At 50.2% G+C, this 15,929-nt stretch overlaps 2 protein-coding genes across 2 annotated transcripts; one reads left to right on the top strand and one right to left on the bottom strand.

The window, feature by feature from the left end:
- The first annotated feature begins 605 nt into the window (after nt 1–605).
- SH3BGRL3 (SH3 domain binding glutamate rich protein like 3) lies at nt 606–2,606 on the top strand. Its single transcript, XM_008501551.2, is given in 4 exon segments — nt 606–682; nt 684–813; nt 1,131–1,298; nt 1,651–2,606. Coding segments are annotated over 4 exon segments (426 nt in total). The 5' UTR covers nt 606–620; the 3' UTR covers nt 1,717–2,606.
- Nucleotides 2,607–4,016: 1,410 nt separating this feature from the next.
- Nucleotides 4,017–14,793, bottom strand: UBXN11 (UBX domain protein 11). Its single transcript, XM_030464241.1, is given in 13 exon segments — nt 4,017–4,126; nt 4,128–4,269; nt 5,010–5,156; nt 5,860–5,927; nt 6,142–6,242; nt 7,404–7,524; nt 8,712–8,789; nt 9,132–9,349; nt 10,669–10,783; nt 11,505–11,563; nt 12,608–12,662; nt 13,376–13,476; nt 14,751–14,793. Coding segments are annotated over 13 exon segments (1,326 nt in total). The 3' UTR covers nt 4,017–4,048.
- Nucleotides 14,794–15,929: the final 1,136 nt, after the last annotated feature.

Here is a 15,929-nt window from a genome sequence, read left to right as displayed (position 1 = left end):
TGTTTGTGGTGGCTGCTGGGAGCTCACTGGGGCAGGGAGAAGCATGAACTGGGAATGTTGCTTTCCCAGCCCCTAGCAGGGTGCTGGTTAGCACCATCCCCGTTCCCTCTATGGGGAGGGGAGGGTGCAGTATCTGGTTCCCAGGTGTTGTGCAGGCACAGGGGTGCTTTCTGTCCCGAGCTGCACAAACGGGATCACAGCTCCAATCCCATCTGGACACGGGAGCAAAGTCCCCACCCCATCCTCCTGCAAAACTGGGCTCCGTCTGTTCAAAATGGGGAATCCCCTCTGCCATACCTGTGCCTGCTGCTCTCCATGGGGTGGAAATCTCGGGTTTTTCTTTGCGGAGCATCCCGGGCACGGCCGCAGGACCACAGCTCCCCCCATCCCCGTTGTCTGCCCGGCTCCCTGCGGTTTCCTCCCCTCTCTCCCCCCCGCCCCATCGCGTTGGTCCCGGGTGTGTTTCCATCATCCTTTGTCTCTTTATACCGAGTGTTTTAACTATCAAATAAAGTCGCTTTGCTCCACTGTGTGCGAAGCCATCCTGGTCCCGTTACCGCCGGTCTGGGCTGTGTCCGGTACCGGTGGCCTCTCCCGACACCGGGCCCCGCCGAGTCCGCATGCCCGGTACCGCCGGTCCCATTGGTCCCCGCAGTCACATGCAGGGCGGCGGCGGGGCCGCCCGATCCTTCCTTCCCTCCCTCTTTTCCCTCCCAACCTCTTCCATCCGCCGGGCTGAGCGCAGGGAGCGGCCGCGATCGCAGCATGAGCACGCTCAAGGTCTACAGCACCTCGGTCACCGGGTCCCGGGAGGTGAGCGGGGGGCTCGGGCTGGGGTCTCACTCCCCTGGGGTTGGGGTGTGTGTGTGTGTTCCTTCCTCCTGGAGCTGTGAAGCTCCCCAGCCCCATCCAAGGTGGATCCTCACGCTGCACCGATCTCTTCTTCCCCTCCAACCCCCCCAAACCCTACCGGGTGTGCCCCCGCCCCCCTAGCACGGTGAGTCCCGCAGCCAGGTGGGGTCTGGATGGTGAGGATGATGCTGAGCATGTCCAGCACGGCAGGGTGTGTGCCCACCCTTCAGGTTCCTCTCCTGCTCCCCCATAACCTACCTTTCCCACCCGGGCTCCAGATCAAATCGCAACAGAGTGAAGTAACCCGAATCTTGGATGGGAAAAACATCAAATATGAGCTGGTGGATATCTCCCAGGACAATGCTCTCCGGGAGGAGATGAGGGCAAAAGCAGGCAACCCCAAAGCCATCCCACCCCAGATCGTCAACGGGGACCACTACTGTGGGGTAAGCACTGTGGAGATTGAGGGTTGGGCAAGAATCCCCTCTTGGTTTTGTTCCAAGGGGTGTCAGGGCAGCATTCCAGAGGTGTTTCATGGGAGGTGCACAGATGAAGCTCTGCCCAGGCTTAATGGGTGTTTGGAGTTGGGTTAGGTGAAAAACAGCACCCAGACAGAGAGACAGTGGGTGACTGTGGGCAGTGGGCTGTCCCTACTTTGCCCTGACACCTTCTATGTGACTGTCACCCATGCTGTGAACTAATTAGTGCTGTGTGCTCAGGGGACCCTGTGCTGCCTGCCTGGTGGGAGCATTCAGTTCACTCCTGCCTTCTGAGCAACCATGTGGCTTTTCCCTGCAGGATTATGAGCTCTTCGTGGAAGCAGTGGAACAAAACACCCTGCAGGAGTTCCTGAAGCTGGCCTGAGCCCCTGCTCCCACCCCCTGCCTCATGTCCTGGACTCTACCTGCAATCCTGAGCACCCTCATCTCCGACCACCTTCACTTCCAGGTTGTCAGCACATCTCCTGGCATTGTGCCCTTTTATCCCAGCATAGGGAAAACCCATGACCAAAACTCCTTATTGCAGCTGCCTATGATTCCCTCCTGCCTAACCCTGATAATCATCTCAGAGGGATCCAAAGAAAAGTCTGATGCTCGCTGCTCATGGCCTTCCAACCAAGCTGGGCCTGGCTCCCACTGCAGCTTCCAGTGCCTCTGTAAACAGCAAAGCCTCTGGGGCTGTGAGAAGTGCAGCTGTCCATCAGCCCTCTCTCCTCCTTAGAGCTTCTGCTACAGGAAGAAAGGGCTTTTTAGGGCTGCATGTTACTTCTCACTTCTCCCAGTTGCTGTTAAAATTGTAAATCCTGCTGCCTCACTTCCTTTTGTTATTAATTTCCTCCTTCATCTCAACTGCAGAGATTATGGCAACTAAGGTGATTGTCAAGTTTTGTTTCAATGCAAAATACTGCACAAAGCTGGGGGCTGACCACCCGGGGGCTAAGGCTGATGCCCCTGGGCTGCCAGCCTGGGGGGTTGGATAGCCCTGGAAATGGGACCAGAGCTGCTCCATCTGCCCTCTGCTGCCAGGCAGTGGGTGCTGGGGCTCCTTCATGAGTGTTAATGGCTCAGGGCTGCTCCAGAACAGCTGATGTTCCAGCTGTCTTATCTTTCCTGTTTTTGAGTTAGCTTTTTTTTTTTTCCTTTTTCAAACCCAGACCAAGTGCATTTTTTTTTCCTGCCAAAAAAAAAAAAAAAAAAGCAAGTTTATAACCAAGTGTTGTCTTCCAAGATGCTATTAAATGTTACTATACCTTTCACCTTAGCACTCATGGGTTTCTTTATAAATTTGGTTTTATTTTGACTACAGGTTAATGATCATACTACGTAAAGATTCTGAGCCATTTCCAGCTCAGAGAAGCTGAGTCAGTCACTGCTGCAGCCTGACACAAAGATCTTAACACCTTAGGTTGGTGCTGCTAATCAAAGGCTCACAGGACTTGTCTGAATATTCTTCAGCATGGTAGTGCCAGGTACCTCTCTCAAACCTTCCTCTGCTCTGCCTGGGAAGAACCACAGTCTGGGGGAGGGAGAGCTTCAGCCAGGCATGGGAGTGAAAAATAAACCCTGGCTCTGAGGTGACCTGGTTGGTGATAGATCAGGATACAGAGGGGCAGTGGAAAAGGTTCCCTGTGTCTGCTGTCAGTGGAAAAAGGAGGAAATGAACTTAAAGCTGTGGGGATTGAGTCACTGATCACAGGGAGCCCGTGGAAGTGCACAAGTGGTAGTTCTTGTGTTTGAGTTGTGCAGGGTCCAGCTCTGTTGGGGAGGGGTCTGGGAAGTGCTCTGGGTATCCTGCTGCCTTCCACAGCAACTGTTCCTTTGGAATCTATGGAAAGAAAAAACTGCAACTGAAACAAGTGTTTTCCTTGGGAGCCTTTAACAAGGGCTGGGTGGCAGCATGTGCAGGGCCCCTGCTAACAGGGAACCTGCCAGAAGGTGCTGCCTTGTACCAGTGGGAGTGCTGTCAAGTGGGAGCTTGTCACAGCTGAAAGGGGAAGAATGTGCTGGAGAAGTGCAGCCCTGACCCCCAGGAGAGGGAGGAAGGAAGATGCTTTACTCAGGGTTCAGCAGAGAAGCAGCAAAGGGTTTCTGCTCTTCTCCAATGACAGGGTGTCCTGTTGCAGCATCCCAGCTCCTCCTCAGGGAGGGAGGGAGACAGGTTGGGGCTCCTGCTCAGTGTGGAGCCTGGGCCTGGCTGGAGCTGGGGGTTGGCTAAGAGAAGGAGTTTGTTCATGTACAGGAAAGCCAGCAGCAGGATCTCCTGGCTGAGCTCCTGAGGCTCCTGGCAGTGGCTCAGGGCCTGTTGGTTTAGCTTCACCAGGGACAGTGTAACTGAGCTTGTTTTTCTCCTTGGTGTAAATGGAGTTGAAATCTCTCTTGAGCAGCTGTGTGTGGAAAGCAAATTGACCCTGGCTGTTTGTCTGTCCTGCTATAGAGTCCTTGAGCCCAGCTAGGTACCTGCCCAGCACCAGTGTAAAGCCTCCCTTGGGCAGGGATCAAATGTCCCTCCTTTAGGAACCCATCTGACTTGGGGAAAAGCATTCACCTGCAAGGCAGCAGGACTGGGGCCAAAGGGAGAGGCCCAACCCCTGCCTCTAAGTTCTTCTCTCCATCCCAGGTAACAGCATAATGAAACTAAATTTGGAAAGACACCCTCCCTGCTCTCTTTCCAGACTGGGAGTGTTACAGCAGAGCTATCAGTGGGAGGCAGCTCCTTCCCCTGGCAGAGCTGGGGGTGAGCAGCTCTTGTTAGAAGCTGTTTCCAGCTCTGTCCCTGTCTTGCTGGGAGGGGTCTTTTCTTCGCAGCAACAAGGAGGTGTTGGGGGTCAGGCCACAGTCCTGCAGACTCCTGGAATTGTCCGTGTACACCCTCTGGGGAAAGGTACTGATGATCTCATACGAGTCAGAGTCTCCACCCCTAGGACAGAACAGCACAATCTTTCCTAAGCACAGGATCCCCCAAGGTTTTGCTGAGATTCTCTGGCTGATCCAGCTGGGGTTATGTAAAAGCAGAGGGAAGAGACTGTTTCACAAGCACAGGCTGAACAGAAAAAAAGCTTTTTCCTTCCCAAACTGCAACCAGCCAGACATGGAGTGAGCATTCCAGCCTGTGCAGCTGCGGTGGGGAAGGAGGATCCTGCATCCCAACAGCAGTGAGCTCATTGTGGGCTCAGACCAAGGCCAAAGCTACAGCCCAGAACATGAACAGAGAGAGCAAGGGAGATCCCTCAGCCATCTGGAACTGACCCCAAAGGGATGTGTGAGCTCACACAAATGTGATGAGTTACAGAGCTGGCTGAGCAAAAGGTGGTGTGTGTCCAGTAGTGGGATCCATCAGCCAAGCTGAAGGTTGTAGTTCAGCTTCCAGGGTGCCTGGGGAACACTGGTGAGTGTGAGGTGAGGGCTGCTGGCAGCTGGAGAGAGAGAGAAGGCAAAAGAGGCTTCTCCCTGCTGCTGTGTCAGCACTTTGGCAAAGGTGGGTACTAAACCCTGAGCTAAGTGTGACCCTGGCAGTGCTGCCCAGAGAGCACCTCTGGTGTTGGGAGGAGCATGGCTTGGGTTGAGCTGTTTGAAGCACAGCTCCAGGGCCCTCAGGGATGCCAAGAAACCTTTCCTGGGGCTTGAAGGAGCTGGGTGGGGAGGAAGTCCCAGGCCTACCTGGCATGGGTGAGGTGTTGGCGCAGGTCCCCAATGGTCTCTGTCAGCAGCATCCTGATGGTGTAGGTCTGCTCCCCACTCTCGGATTTGATGCGGAGAGTGCAGAGAGCAGGGGCAGGAGCTTCAGCCTCTTCAGCTGTCTTCATCCTGGAGGTTAGAAAAACCTCATCAGCTGAGGAGTGAGGAGGGTGAGGTCTTCTCAGTGGGCAGAGGCTCTGAGCTATCAGGGTGAGCCTGACTAGGGAGAAGTGTTCCATGTTTGGGAATGTCCTTGAGATGAACAAGGCCCCATCTGGCTGTGGGTGAGCAGACCAAACTGTTAAAAGATGCCTTGGAAAGAGGCTTGCTGACCTTTTTCAGCTTTTTTATTTTAGATCAGGGGTGTCTGGTAAGTACTTTGCCCTACTTTTTTGATTAAAAATAGTCTGCTTGGATAACTTTTTTTTTTTTTTCATTAGCTATTTGGGTCTTGCTAGAAGGCTATGAGTGGAAAAAGTGGTGGTGGAAAAGTGGACCTCCTACTCAGGCATCAATTTCCTGGAGGTATTCTCCCATTTAACATGACCACAAGCAGCCTTTTAAGTGGTTTTGAATTCTCAGGTCTTGGCTTGCTGTTGGGAAAAGTATTTCATAGCAATAAGAAATGTTTTGAACAACAGATTTTGTTAGATTTAAAAGGTGGCAGACTCCCCAAACTTGGCCTTTCTTTTCTAATTGCTTTTAAGCTATAGGATAGAAGGGGTAAGATCATTTACTTCCTCAGTGGAATTCCCTGAAATAAACCCTTGGTGATGAAACAGGAGGAAGATGAGAGCCTGATAGGGCAGGGATGGAGGGGCTGTGCCTGTACCTCTCCAGAGCAGACAGCCTGGATGTCTCCGCCAGGATCCCTTTCCTGCTCCACACCCCATTGGAGCCCTGAAACCAAACCAGGTGAGTGTCACCCCTGCCTGCTCTGCACAAAGAGCAGCTGCTGCCAGGAAAAGTCAGGAGCAAGTGCCAAAGTGCTACGTGTGCCCTGGTGGAGCCTCTCTGGGAGGAGGAGGCAGAGAGGATGGGGTGGTGGTGAGTGCTGAGCCCAGGGAGTTGGTGCTGATCACCTCCTGTGGGTGTCTGGGGGGTCTGCTTGTACCTCCTGTGCTGCTTGGGCTGAATCTTGGGTACCAGTTACTTCTTCTCCATGTTTCAAAGCCTTGGAAAGTTTGTTGACCTGCTCCAAAGGGAGTTTGGGATCTGCCAAAGCAGAAGGAAGATGTGTCCAGGTGTCATCATTTTGCCAGATGACTTTTACCCCCCAAAATAAGCTGATTTAGCAGAATGAGAGAGCACAACAGCCTACAGGGAGAGCTCCAGCCTCCCTCATCTGGGCTGAGGCTGTCTCCTTCCCTGAAGTGTGTCCCACTTTCTGGCCCACTTAAAGGTTTGTTCATCAACACCCACCATGCAGCCTGTTCAGCATGCAGCTGTGGTGCAGCACAGGTTGCAACCTGTTTTACTCTGCAGTGAACAGGAAAAACAAACTGTGACAAGATTCACAGGCTTGGAAAGTTTGTTTTTTATCTTGTGAAGGGGGTATTTGTACATGTCCTTTTTTCTGTGGTGTCACTGGGCAATTATTTTTTCTTTTACTGTTGGATAAAGAAAACATTTGGAACAGCTGCTGTTTGTGAATGAACTTGAGATGAATGAACAAGTTGTACAGTTTTATATAAATAGGAAGATGTTGCTGGTGGCAATGCATGTGTTTGGATTTAGTTTTGCATGCACAAACCCACTACATTCTGTCTTTATGACTGACTGCTCTTGACTTTCCAACCCTGACAGGTATTGCTTACACAGACTGCTGGAGTCTGGAAGCAAAATGAGGAATCTGTGGCTTGACCTTATGACCCATGTTCTGTTCTGGAACAAATCCTCTTCAGACTTCCTACTTGGTACAGTTAAGTTTGGTCTGGCTTCAAGATATCTGCCTTTATGGAATGAGCTTGTAGGAGAACTGAAGGTTGGTTGTAAGCTACTCCCCACCCCCAGATCTGCAGGGTTCCCTCAGCATCTTCTGATGCTGATAACAGTGAAGCCAGAAAGAGCTTGGCCTTTTAGAAAGGTGCAGGGCAGATAGGGTTTTGGAAATGCTGATTTTCTGTTCTTCTATAACCTGTCATGTCTCATTCTGTAGGAGGATTTAATGAGGAGAGGGCACAGTGTGTGCTGCCTGGTCCCACCTCCTGAAGAAACATTTGGGGCTACAAGTGCAGGGTTCTGACCCACAAGTGTTGCCTTCCTTGCTGAGCCCCTACATGTTTTCCCCCCTACCAGCTGGACTGCCCTGGTAAGGTTTAGATTCCCCTCTTAGGGATTTAGCTGAGCATTTTTGAGGCAGAGTTAAGAATTTACCTGGCATCTTGGTGGTTTCCTGTAGTTCACTTGATTTTGAATGGCCAACTACTTGGCCATGGCCAGGAAAGCTTCCTGGGAGGTGTCTCTCCCGAAATACCACGTCCCTTCTGTCAGTGACCTGTAGAATTAAGGCCAAGTGCCATAAGCAAATCTGACACAAATTTGTTCTCACTGCATCAGGGCACAACAATCCACAGCAATGACACCCAAGAGTTGTAAACCCCAAATCAAACTAAGTGAGCTGCTTCCATGGAAGCTGCTCCAGCTCTCTCAGGGAAATGCATTTTCAGCTCTTTAACAAAGCAAATCCTGATGGATCCCTCAAATCCCTGAGAGAGCCTCAACTGGCACTGGGCAGCTGCTCCCTTCCACCAGCTGGATGAAAATGGTTGGACCTGACCTTTCCTTTGTGACTGCTTCCATGCTTAAGAACACCCTCTGGGTAGAAAGTGATGGGAAAGTACCTGTATTGCAGGTAGATGGCTGTGTTGTCTGTCTGTATATACCTCAGATTACTGTCCTGTGGCTTCCAGATGTAGCCAGCTATGCATGGATTACAGGCAACCACAGCCTCGAGAGCTTTGTGCAATCCTTCCTCCATTCTCCTTCCTCCAATCCTTCCTCCATCTCATTTTCTTCCTCCCAGCTTGCTCTGGCCGTCCTGACCTCATCCTTGTTTGGGTAGTCCTGCCCTGCTTTGTGGCAGTAGGTCAGTGCACCCCTCTGATTTGTGCCTCCTTATGTTTCAGATGCACTTGGAGACCTAGATTAGAGTCCTGGGAGGCCTTCTGCCTGAATATGTGGCCTTGGCTTCTTGCCATTTCTAAGAGATTTCAAAAATGGGGCTCCAAAGAACCTCAGGTGGCCAAATCCATTTAAATTGTTGCAAAACACATTCTCCCCACATCCACCTTGAGAGAGATTTGTTCATCCTGTTACTTTCAAAGCTTTTCCAGGGGAACTATTTGAGAACTTTTTGATACATGGCTCTTTAGATGCTGCACATACTCATTCTACAAAGCCTCCTCTGCCCTCAGAAGTTTTGTTTCAAGCCAGGCATCAGTGAAGCAGAGAAAGCACTGGCTTGGAAATGCTCACTGGCATCCTGTCACAGCTCCAGCAGGTGTGCTCCAGCCACCCCTTACCCCAAAACACAATCACAGAATTAGGCTGTGTGCAGAAACCTGAAACTTAATTTACTGTGGGGGAACATCCAGCAAGTTAATGAAAGGAACCTGAACAATGTTTTTTTAGGGAGCAAGAGAGAATTTCTTCCAGAAAGCTGATGAGGAGGGTTTTGCTTACCTGCAAAGGGATGCCATCTGGGTAGCGAGCTTGCAGCTCTGAAGGGAAATACCCATCCATGATGTCCTGCAGGCATTGCTGAAACAGAATGAGAGCTCATGGGCATCCCTCAGGCTTTCTATTTATCTCAGGACTGATAAGTTCCTTTTGGGCTGCTCCTATTTGTGGTGTTATTGCTGTGCAGAAAAGTCGACGTAAAAGACCCAGCATGTCCATCCCTAAAGACTTGTGTGGTTTTGTGCAGGAATTTTTAAAGGTGCCACGGGAACACGGGAGAAGGTGAAGGTCTCGGTAGCTGCTCTGTTATCTTTGTACTGAGATGAGCTCACAAGCCCCATTCCTATGCATTGCCTTTCCTGAGGCTTAGGGAGCAGCAGCAGGATGGGACTGAGCCTAATTCCTCTACTGACCATTCCATACCTGTGTGGATGGGTCCTCATAGGGCCGAAAGGTTCCGTTGAATGTGATGATCCCATTTTGATACAGAGTGAGAGACAAGGGCTCTGCCTGCCTCAGCCGAGCCCCCCCTGGTGTGTGCTCAATTTGAGAAGTGCCCTCTCCAGCCAGGACATTCAAATCCTTCACATTTTCCAAGATTTGATCAAAATCGATCTGGGGTTTGGAGACAACTGCTTCACCTGTGGCAGGGAGATCAGAGTTACTGGAGGAAGGGAATGAGCAGCTTTCACTTCTGTCTGAATTTGAGGTGGGTTTGAGCCCTAACACTTCAGGGACTGTGCTGCTTTTTCACACTTTGGCACTTTTCCAAAGTGTGGTGCAAGGCTGCTGCTGTGGTGCTGCACTGCCAGGTTTACATGGGTGTGTGCTCACCACAAGGGCAGGGCTGCAGGAACACAGCCCTGGTGCTGCAAGCTAAGACAACCCCAGCTCCAGCCAGCTCCGTGGAGGCCACCCCCAGCTCCTTTGGCTGGGGTTTCAGCAGTGCTGGCACTTCATGCAGTGCTGCAAAATGCAGAGAGTGAGGAACTTGGACTAGTTGGAGTAACTAGATTGGATAAATTGCTCAGTGAAGGCTTGCTGCAGAAGTGTCAGTGTAACCACAGACAGCTGCTTACCACTCTGGGATGCTGCAGAGGATGTTTACTGGGTGCTTGAGGAGGATGGTAGGGTGAAGCAATAAGAGTTGTGATGAGGCAGAAGAATGAAATCAGAAGAGGAAATGTAAGAAAAGAGGTAGGCAGAAGTACAGGCTTTGGTGTTTTCTGTTTCTCCTTGACAAAAGGGGGGGAGGAAATACCTTTTTAAAAGCGTGAGCAAGTTGAAAACAATGATAAATATTTTTACTTCCCCCATCTTCCCTCCTGCAGCTAACGGAGCAAAGGATTAGTTAGCTGACATTTGCATGGTGCTTAGGAAGTAAGCATTGGCTCTACAGCCCAAGTACTGTTTTTTTTTTTCTGTTACCACTTCCTAAGAAGCCGTTGCCAAATCTGCTTGGACCCCATACAGCACAATCAGGTCTCAAACTGCTCACGTGGTGGTTGGGAGGAAAAGCAAACAATACTCTCTGGTGGAGACAAGCACTATGGGTAAGTTACTACAGCTACTATACACAAAAAGCATCTGATTCTGTTTTCCACCTATTTTACATGAATGTCATTAGAGCAGTCAAGCTTCAAATGATTGGGGTGTGTGAGCTCTTCAGGAAGCAGCTGCTGAGAGGGTGTCCTTCCAAATGGCTGAGCCATCAGGTTCTCTTCCTCTAGACAGGGATTGCAAAAATAGGTTTATAAAATACCAAAATTCTGCCTGGCATAGCTCCTGATAAACTCCTCCATGTCACTGGCTCTGAGATGGACACATCTGAAAACTTCATCAGAGGGTCACAAATTCTGAAAACCGAATTCTGGGTTTTTACTCTGAGAACTATGAACCTTCTGTAAGCATGTGGCAGGAGCTGGGTTAGCTCCCTCAGCAGAGGGTGCTGGTGCTTTACCTGGCTTCCAGAAGCTCCTTACTGGCAGCTCTTCTTCATTCTTAAGCAATTCATCATCTTCCAGCTGTTCATGTCTCTCTCCAACCCAAATCAGACCATAGTCATTTAGAAACCTCTGTAAAAGGAAGGTAGAAAGTGGAGAGCTTCACAAACCCAGAATTGGAAGCCTGAGAGTGTTCAGTTATGACTGAGAAGCAGAAGGGCAGGTGAAAGAGGAGCTTTGTCTGGGGCTCTTTGGCCCTGGCAGACAGACAAACTCACTGGCCGTAGTAGTGGACAAAAGGGAACGTTGAGAGTTTCTGTAGTGACACAGTGATCTCCTAAGGCTGTAGTAACTCCTAAGATTATTTCTACAGTCCTAGAAATCAACATGAAGAGGCTTGCAGGAGACACAAATGTCTGTATATTAAAAACCTCCTAGTGTAGCTCACATCCAATCTGTTCTCTCTTTTCAGAGGGATGAGGTGAAGAATTGGGATGATCAAAGTCACAGCTTGAACCAAACCAAGCAGCCTGGGATGGCAGCAACCTCAAACCAAAGGTACAGAGGGCTTAAGGCAAGACAAGAGGGCACGGTCTGAAGTTGTGCCAGGAGAGGTTTAGGTTGGATATTAGAAAGAATTTCTTTCTGGAGAGGGTGATCAGGCATTGGAATGGGCTGCCCAGGGAAGTAGTGGATTCTCCGTGTCTGGAGATCTTTCCAAAGAGCCTGGATGTGGCACTGAGTGCCATGGGCTGGGAACCACGGGGGGAGTGGATCAAGGGTTGGACTTGATGATCTCTGAGGTCCCTTCCAGCCCAGCCAATTCTATGATTCTATGAAGCAGCTGTCTCACCTCCATCTCCCAGACCTGGGTCTGCAGCTCAAGGCACCTCATTTCCAGTTCCTCTGCATCTGTAAGAGAAGACTTTTTTTATTATATACAGCCTTAAAGAAGAGCTATAGACAACCCATGTTGCACAGCACAGATGCCCCAGAAGCCCCTCCTAAACTGTAAATGAACTCAAACCAGTACACCACAGGAGCTGAACAGGAGCTCTCCATGCTGGATAATCCAACCTGCAGCAGTTTGATAGAGATGCTGATGGGCTAAAAGGAAGTTATGAATGGTCCTGGTGAAGTTTAATGCTGTGGGAAGCTGAAGTGAGTGCTGCTGTTTGCAATTAGACAATTAGAATTGCTTGGCTTACTCAGTTTTAAGGGACCTATTAAAAAAAATGAGCAGATGTCCACTTAAGCTGGATCCAGAAACCTCAGCTGAATGACTAGAACAATGCATGATGAGCTATAAAACACATTTGTGGTTTGACAGGCATATTTTTCTTCTCTGCTTGCAGAAATGGAGAACTTACCACAGGTTTGTGCTAGTAAGTTAGTTCAGCCAATGTAGGAAGTGTGTCTGGACTCAGCTGGAGAGCTGCTGGATTCCAGGGAACTGAATGGGGGGGAAAACCTTCAGTGACTCCCTCAAAGTTGGCTTCAATTTAGAGTCAGGCTGCTTCACAGGACAAGTGCCTAGGCTTGTAATGCTATTGGAGATTCTAAGCAGGTTTTTGATGTTGTTTAGGTGTCAGGAGCTCTGTTTTTCCATGTGTTTGAACTCTGCAGTATTTACCATTCCTTTCTTAGCACCCTCAGGTATCTGGGGGGTTGGTCTGTGCTCATGGAAGCTTAGTAACTCAGAGAAAATAGGTCAGGAAATAGTGTTTTGGGCTTCCTCAGAAAAACCCAGCTGTGGATACAAGTGTGAAGTGTTGCATCTGCTTCAGCAAATAGCAACAGGTGTCTGTAACCCAAACCACTCCCTGAAGAGATTTTTGGGCTTTTTAAGGCCAGGACAGCTCAGAGAATTCTCCAAGCCTGCTCTGCTGCAATATCAGGAACTCTGTAGCTCTTCCACAGGTAGGAAAAAGGTGCCAAGAGTAGAACAAGTTTTACCTTCTCTTTTCTGAAGAGTCTTCATCTTCTCTTCAAGTTCAGTAATCCTCTTGTCCTTTAGGACCAGAACAAATAATGACCTTGTTTAGTTCCTTGGCCTTCAGGACCTTGAGGCACTGTTTGCATGTTGAGTCCTGGATGGGTGAGCAAGCAACGCACATACTCTCACCCCACTCAGAGACAGGGTCAGAAAAGGCTCTATCACCTCCTAAATGCTTTAATTAGACTCAAATGAGGGGTGAGATATAAAAACACAGCTCCAGCAATAGGTGAGGGACTGCTGACCTGTCTCCCACTCCACCATCTACACAAGAACTGTAGAACTGTGCTGTCTGCTCAGGCCCAGCTCTTCCTCTCACCTGTAGTAAGTGGCTGATCTAGAAACAAACCCAACATCTCTGTAACCACCTCTTTAAAAAAAAAGTAGAGGGTATTTCTTTGAAGCTGGCTCCAGGATGACTCTGACTCGTGAGCAGTTGTTGTTTCAGAAAGCAAAAGGCAGAAGAGAAAAGTCTGGAGCCAAAACACAAATGATAGCAGTGGAAGGGTACCGAGAGTCTTTATTTTCAGAAGTCACAGCAGGGCCTGTCCACTCTCCCACCCCAAAGATCAATTGCTTTTGTGTTTGTGCAGTTAAGAGCAGAGAAGACAGATGAACAACTTCTAGCCCAAACTAGGTCTGAGCAGGAGTGATGCTGCTATGGTGTCAACTATCAAAGCAGGACACAGAACAAGCTCAGGAAGGAGCAGGATTTTTTTTTTTTTTACCTTTAGTTTGATTTCTTCTGCTTGTTTCTCTATTTTTTGTTCCAAAAGAGTGATTTTTTGCATCATGGAGGACATGAGCTCTGTATCAGCACAAGCTGCATCTGAAAGTACAAGTACAAGGTGTTACTTCTCCAAAATGGCCATCAGTTCTGCCACAGCAGGTAGGAGAAGGGGACCCTTTGGGGTACTGGGTGGAAACTCCTGACTGGTTGGGAGATGGATGTGTCCCCAAGAGGGTGAATGCAGGAATTAACCCTGGCCTGGGGTGTTGAGTCCACCAGACTGTCCCTGAGAAACTGATGGCTCAGAATCCCCTAATCACTGAGGGACTTCACCCTGCATGTTCCTTTTGGTGGTGTTCCCCTTGAGCAGGGGGGAAAGCTGCCTTGCACGGGGTTCTTTGTCCTAGGAAGCAGGCTGTCATCTTCTGAGGAGAGACCTGGAGAAAGAAAAGAGGTCAGCATTTTGGATATGACTTTTCCAAAAGCAGATAAAGAAATACTGAAGGAAAGAGAGGGTTCAGTCCATTCCCTCCTGGAAGCACTTTCAGACTGAGTGTGTGGACACTTGTTCTAAGCCAAGAGCAGAGGGAAGGTATGAGGTCAGTGACTGGAAAGAGTAAACACAGAACAGGGCTGGCAAAAAAAGACCAGGAGTCTTGTACAGAGCACCCTGCACTGCACAGCAAGGCAGAGAGTGGTGATATTGAGCTATTTTAATAAAAATAATTAAAAAAAAAAAAAGACAAAAACCAACACTCTAGGATTATCAGAAGCAACAAACTTCAGAGGCAGTGGAAAAGGTCTAAGATCTTGTGGGAAGGATGTGACCTAAAATGAAACTGTAAAAATAGAGGGAGCTCTAACGTGCTCTAGGGCTTGCTGAGGATGTGGAAACCTTTTGTTACTTATCTGATTTTGGACTTCTGTAGAAGAGAAAGAGTTACAATCATTGTGAAAGGTGGAGGCTGGGAAGAAAAAGCCTTGCCAGGCAATGCACTTGGACAGTTCTGCCCTTGTATTAAAATTGAGGGGATAATAAGGAAAAATGGTTCATTAACCAGGTCTGAAAGACCTGTAGGGATCAGCTTTTGGGGGGATCGTTGCCAGAAAGAGGCTCAAACCACGAGATTAACCGACAAAGGCCGGGGGGAGTTGGGGGCGGGGTGCGACCTGGGGCCTCCGCGGTGTGCGCTGAGGGGGGGCACCGTGTGTCGGGGGTGTGCTGGGGGTCTGATCTCACGGTGTGTGCGGGATCCCCCCCGCCCGCTCCCCGCGGCACCACTCACCCCGCGCTCAGCGCTCCGCCGCCATCTTGTGTACAGGCGGTTGCCACGGCGACGCGGGGCCGCGGCGATTGGCTCAGCCCCGGTCACGTGGGAGACGAGACAGCCCCCTGAGGACTACAAGTCCCGGCATGCACTGCGCCCAGAGCCCATTGGGGACCCGGGACCGGAGGCTCTGCGGGATCTGCAGCCCCCCGGGACCACCCGAACCGGGCTGGGCTCGGCCTCCGCCACCGGCTGCTGCCCAGAGCAACGTCTGGAGGAGGGGACACACCGGGGTACCCCTCCGCTTGGCTCTCGGTTTGGCCGGTTTCAGACCCGTCCTCTTTTGGGCACCTTTCACAGGATGTCTGCTCTCCCCAAAAGGCTTTCGTTTGGACGCTCCTGCGAACCGCAACAAAAGTGAACTAAATCTGGTGAAGCTTTGCCGCAGAGGAGCCTTCAGTACTGATATGAGCTTCACCGGCACAAAACCAGACAGCAAGCGGGTGCTGGGGTGCACTTCAGGAGCTTGATTTTTTTACAAACCGCCTTAAAATAAGCAGATCCCTTTTGTTTGCTGTTGCTGCAGTTGAGGGAGTTCAGAGAGTTGTGAGGAAATGGGCATGGGGTGGCTGGAAGGACGCATTTCCCTGATCAGTACCCAGACCAAACCCCAAGAGTGTTGCTAAAGTGTTTGCTCCCCAGTTCAGGAAAGGATATCGAGATCCTGGAGTGGGTCCAAAGGAGGGCAACCAGGCTGGTGAAGGGACTCGAGCACAGACCCTATGAGGAGAGGCTGAGAGAGCTGGGGTTGTTCAGCCTGGAGAAGAGGAGGCTCAGGGGAGACCTCATCACTCTCTCCAACTCCCTGAAAGGAGGTTGGAGCCGGGGGGGGTTGGGCTCTTTTGCGAGACGACTTTCAACAAGACAAGAGGGCAGGGTCTCAAGTTGTGCCAGGGGAGGTTTAGGTTGGAGATGAGAAAGAATTTCTTTCTGGAGAGGGTGATCAGGCATTGGAATGGGCTGCCCAGGGAAGTAGTGGATTCTCCGTGTCTGGAGATCTTTCCAAAGAGCCTGGATGTGGCACTGAGTGCCATGGGCTGGGAACCACGGGGGGAGTGGATCAAGGGTTGGACTTGATGATCTCTGAGGTCCCTTCCAACCCAGCCAGTTCTAGGATTCTATGATTCTAAAGTTCCCAGGGAAAAGTTTGTACCCAGGTTACACTCCGAGCTGCAGGGCAGGAGGATTTGTAACATGGTCCAAGTGCTGTATTTTGGGATGGAA

This window comes from Calypte anna, chromosome 23, assembly GCF_003957555.1.
Source record: "Calypte anna isolate BGI_N300 chromosome 23, bCalAnn1_v1.p, whole genome shotgun sequence".
Taxonomy (NCBI): Eukaryota; Metazoa; Chordata; class Aves; order Apodiformes; family Trochilidae; genus Calypte; species Calypte anna.
This window is presented reverse-complemented; position numbering and strand designations above follow the sequence as displayed.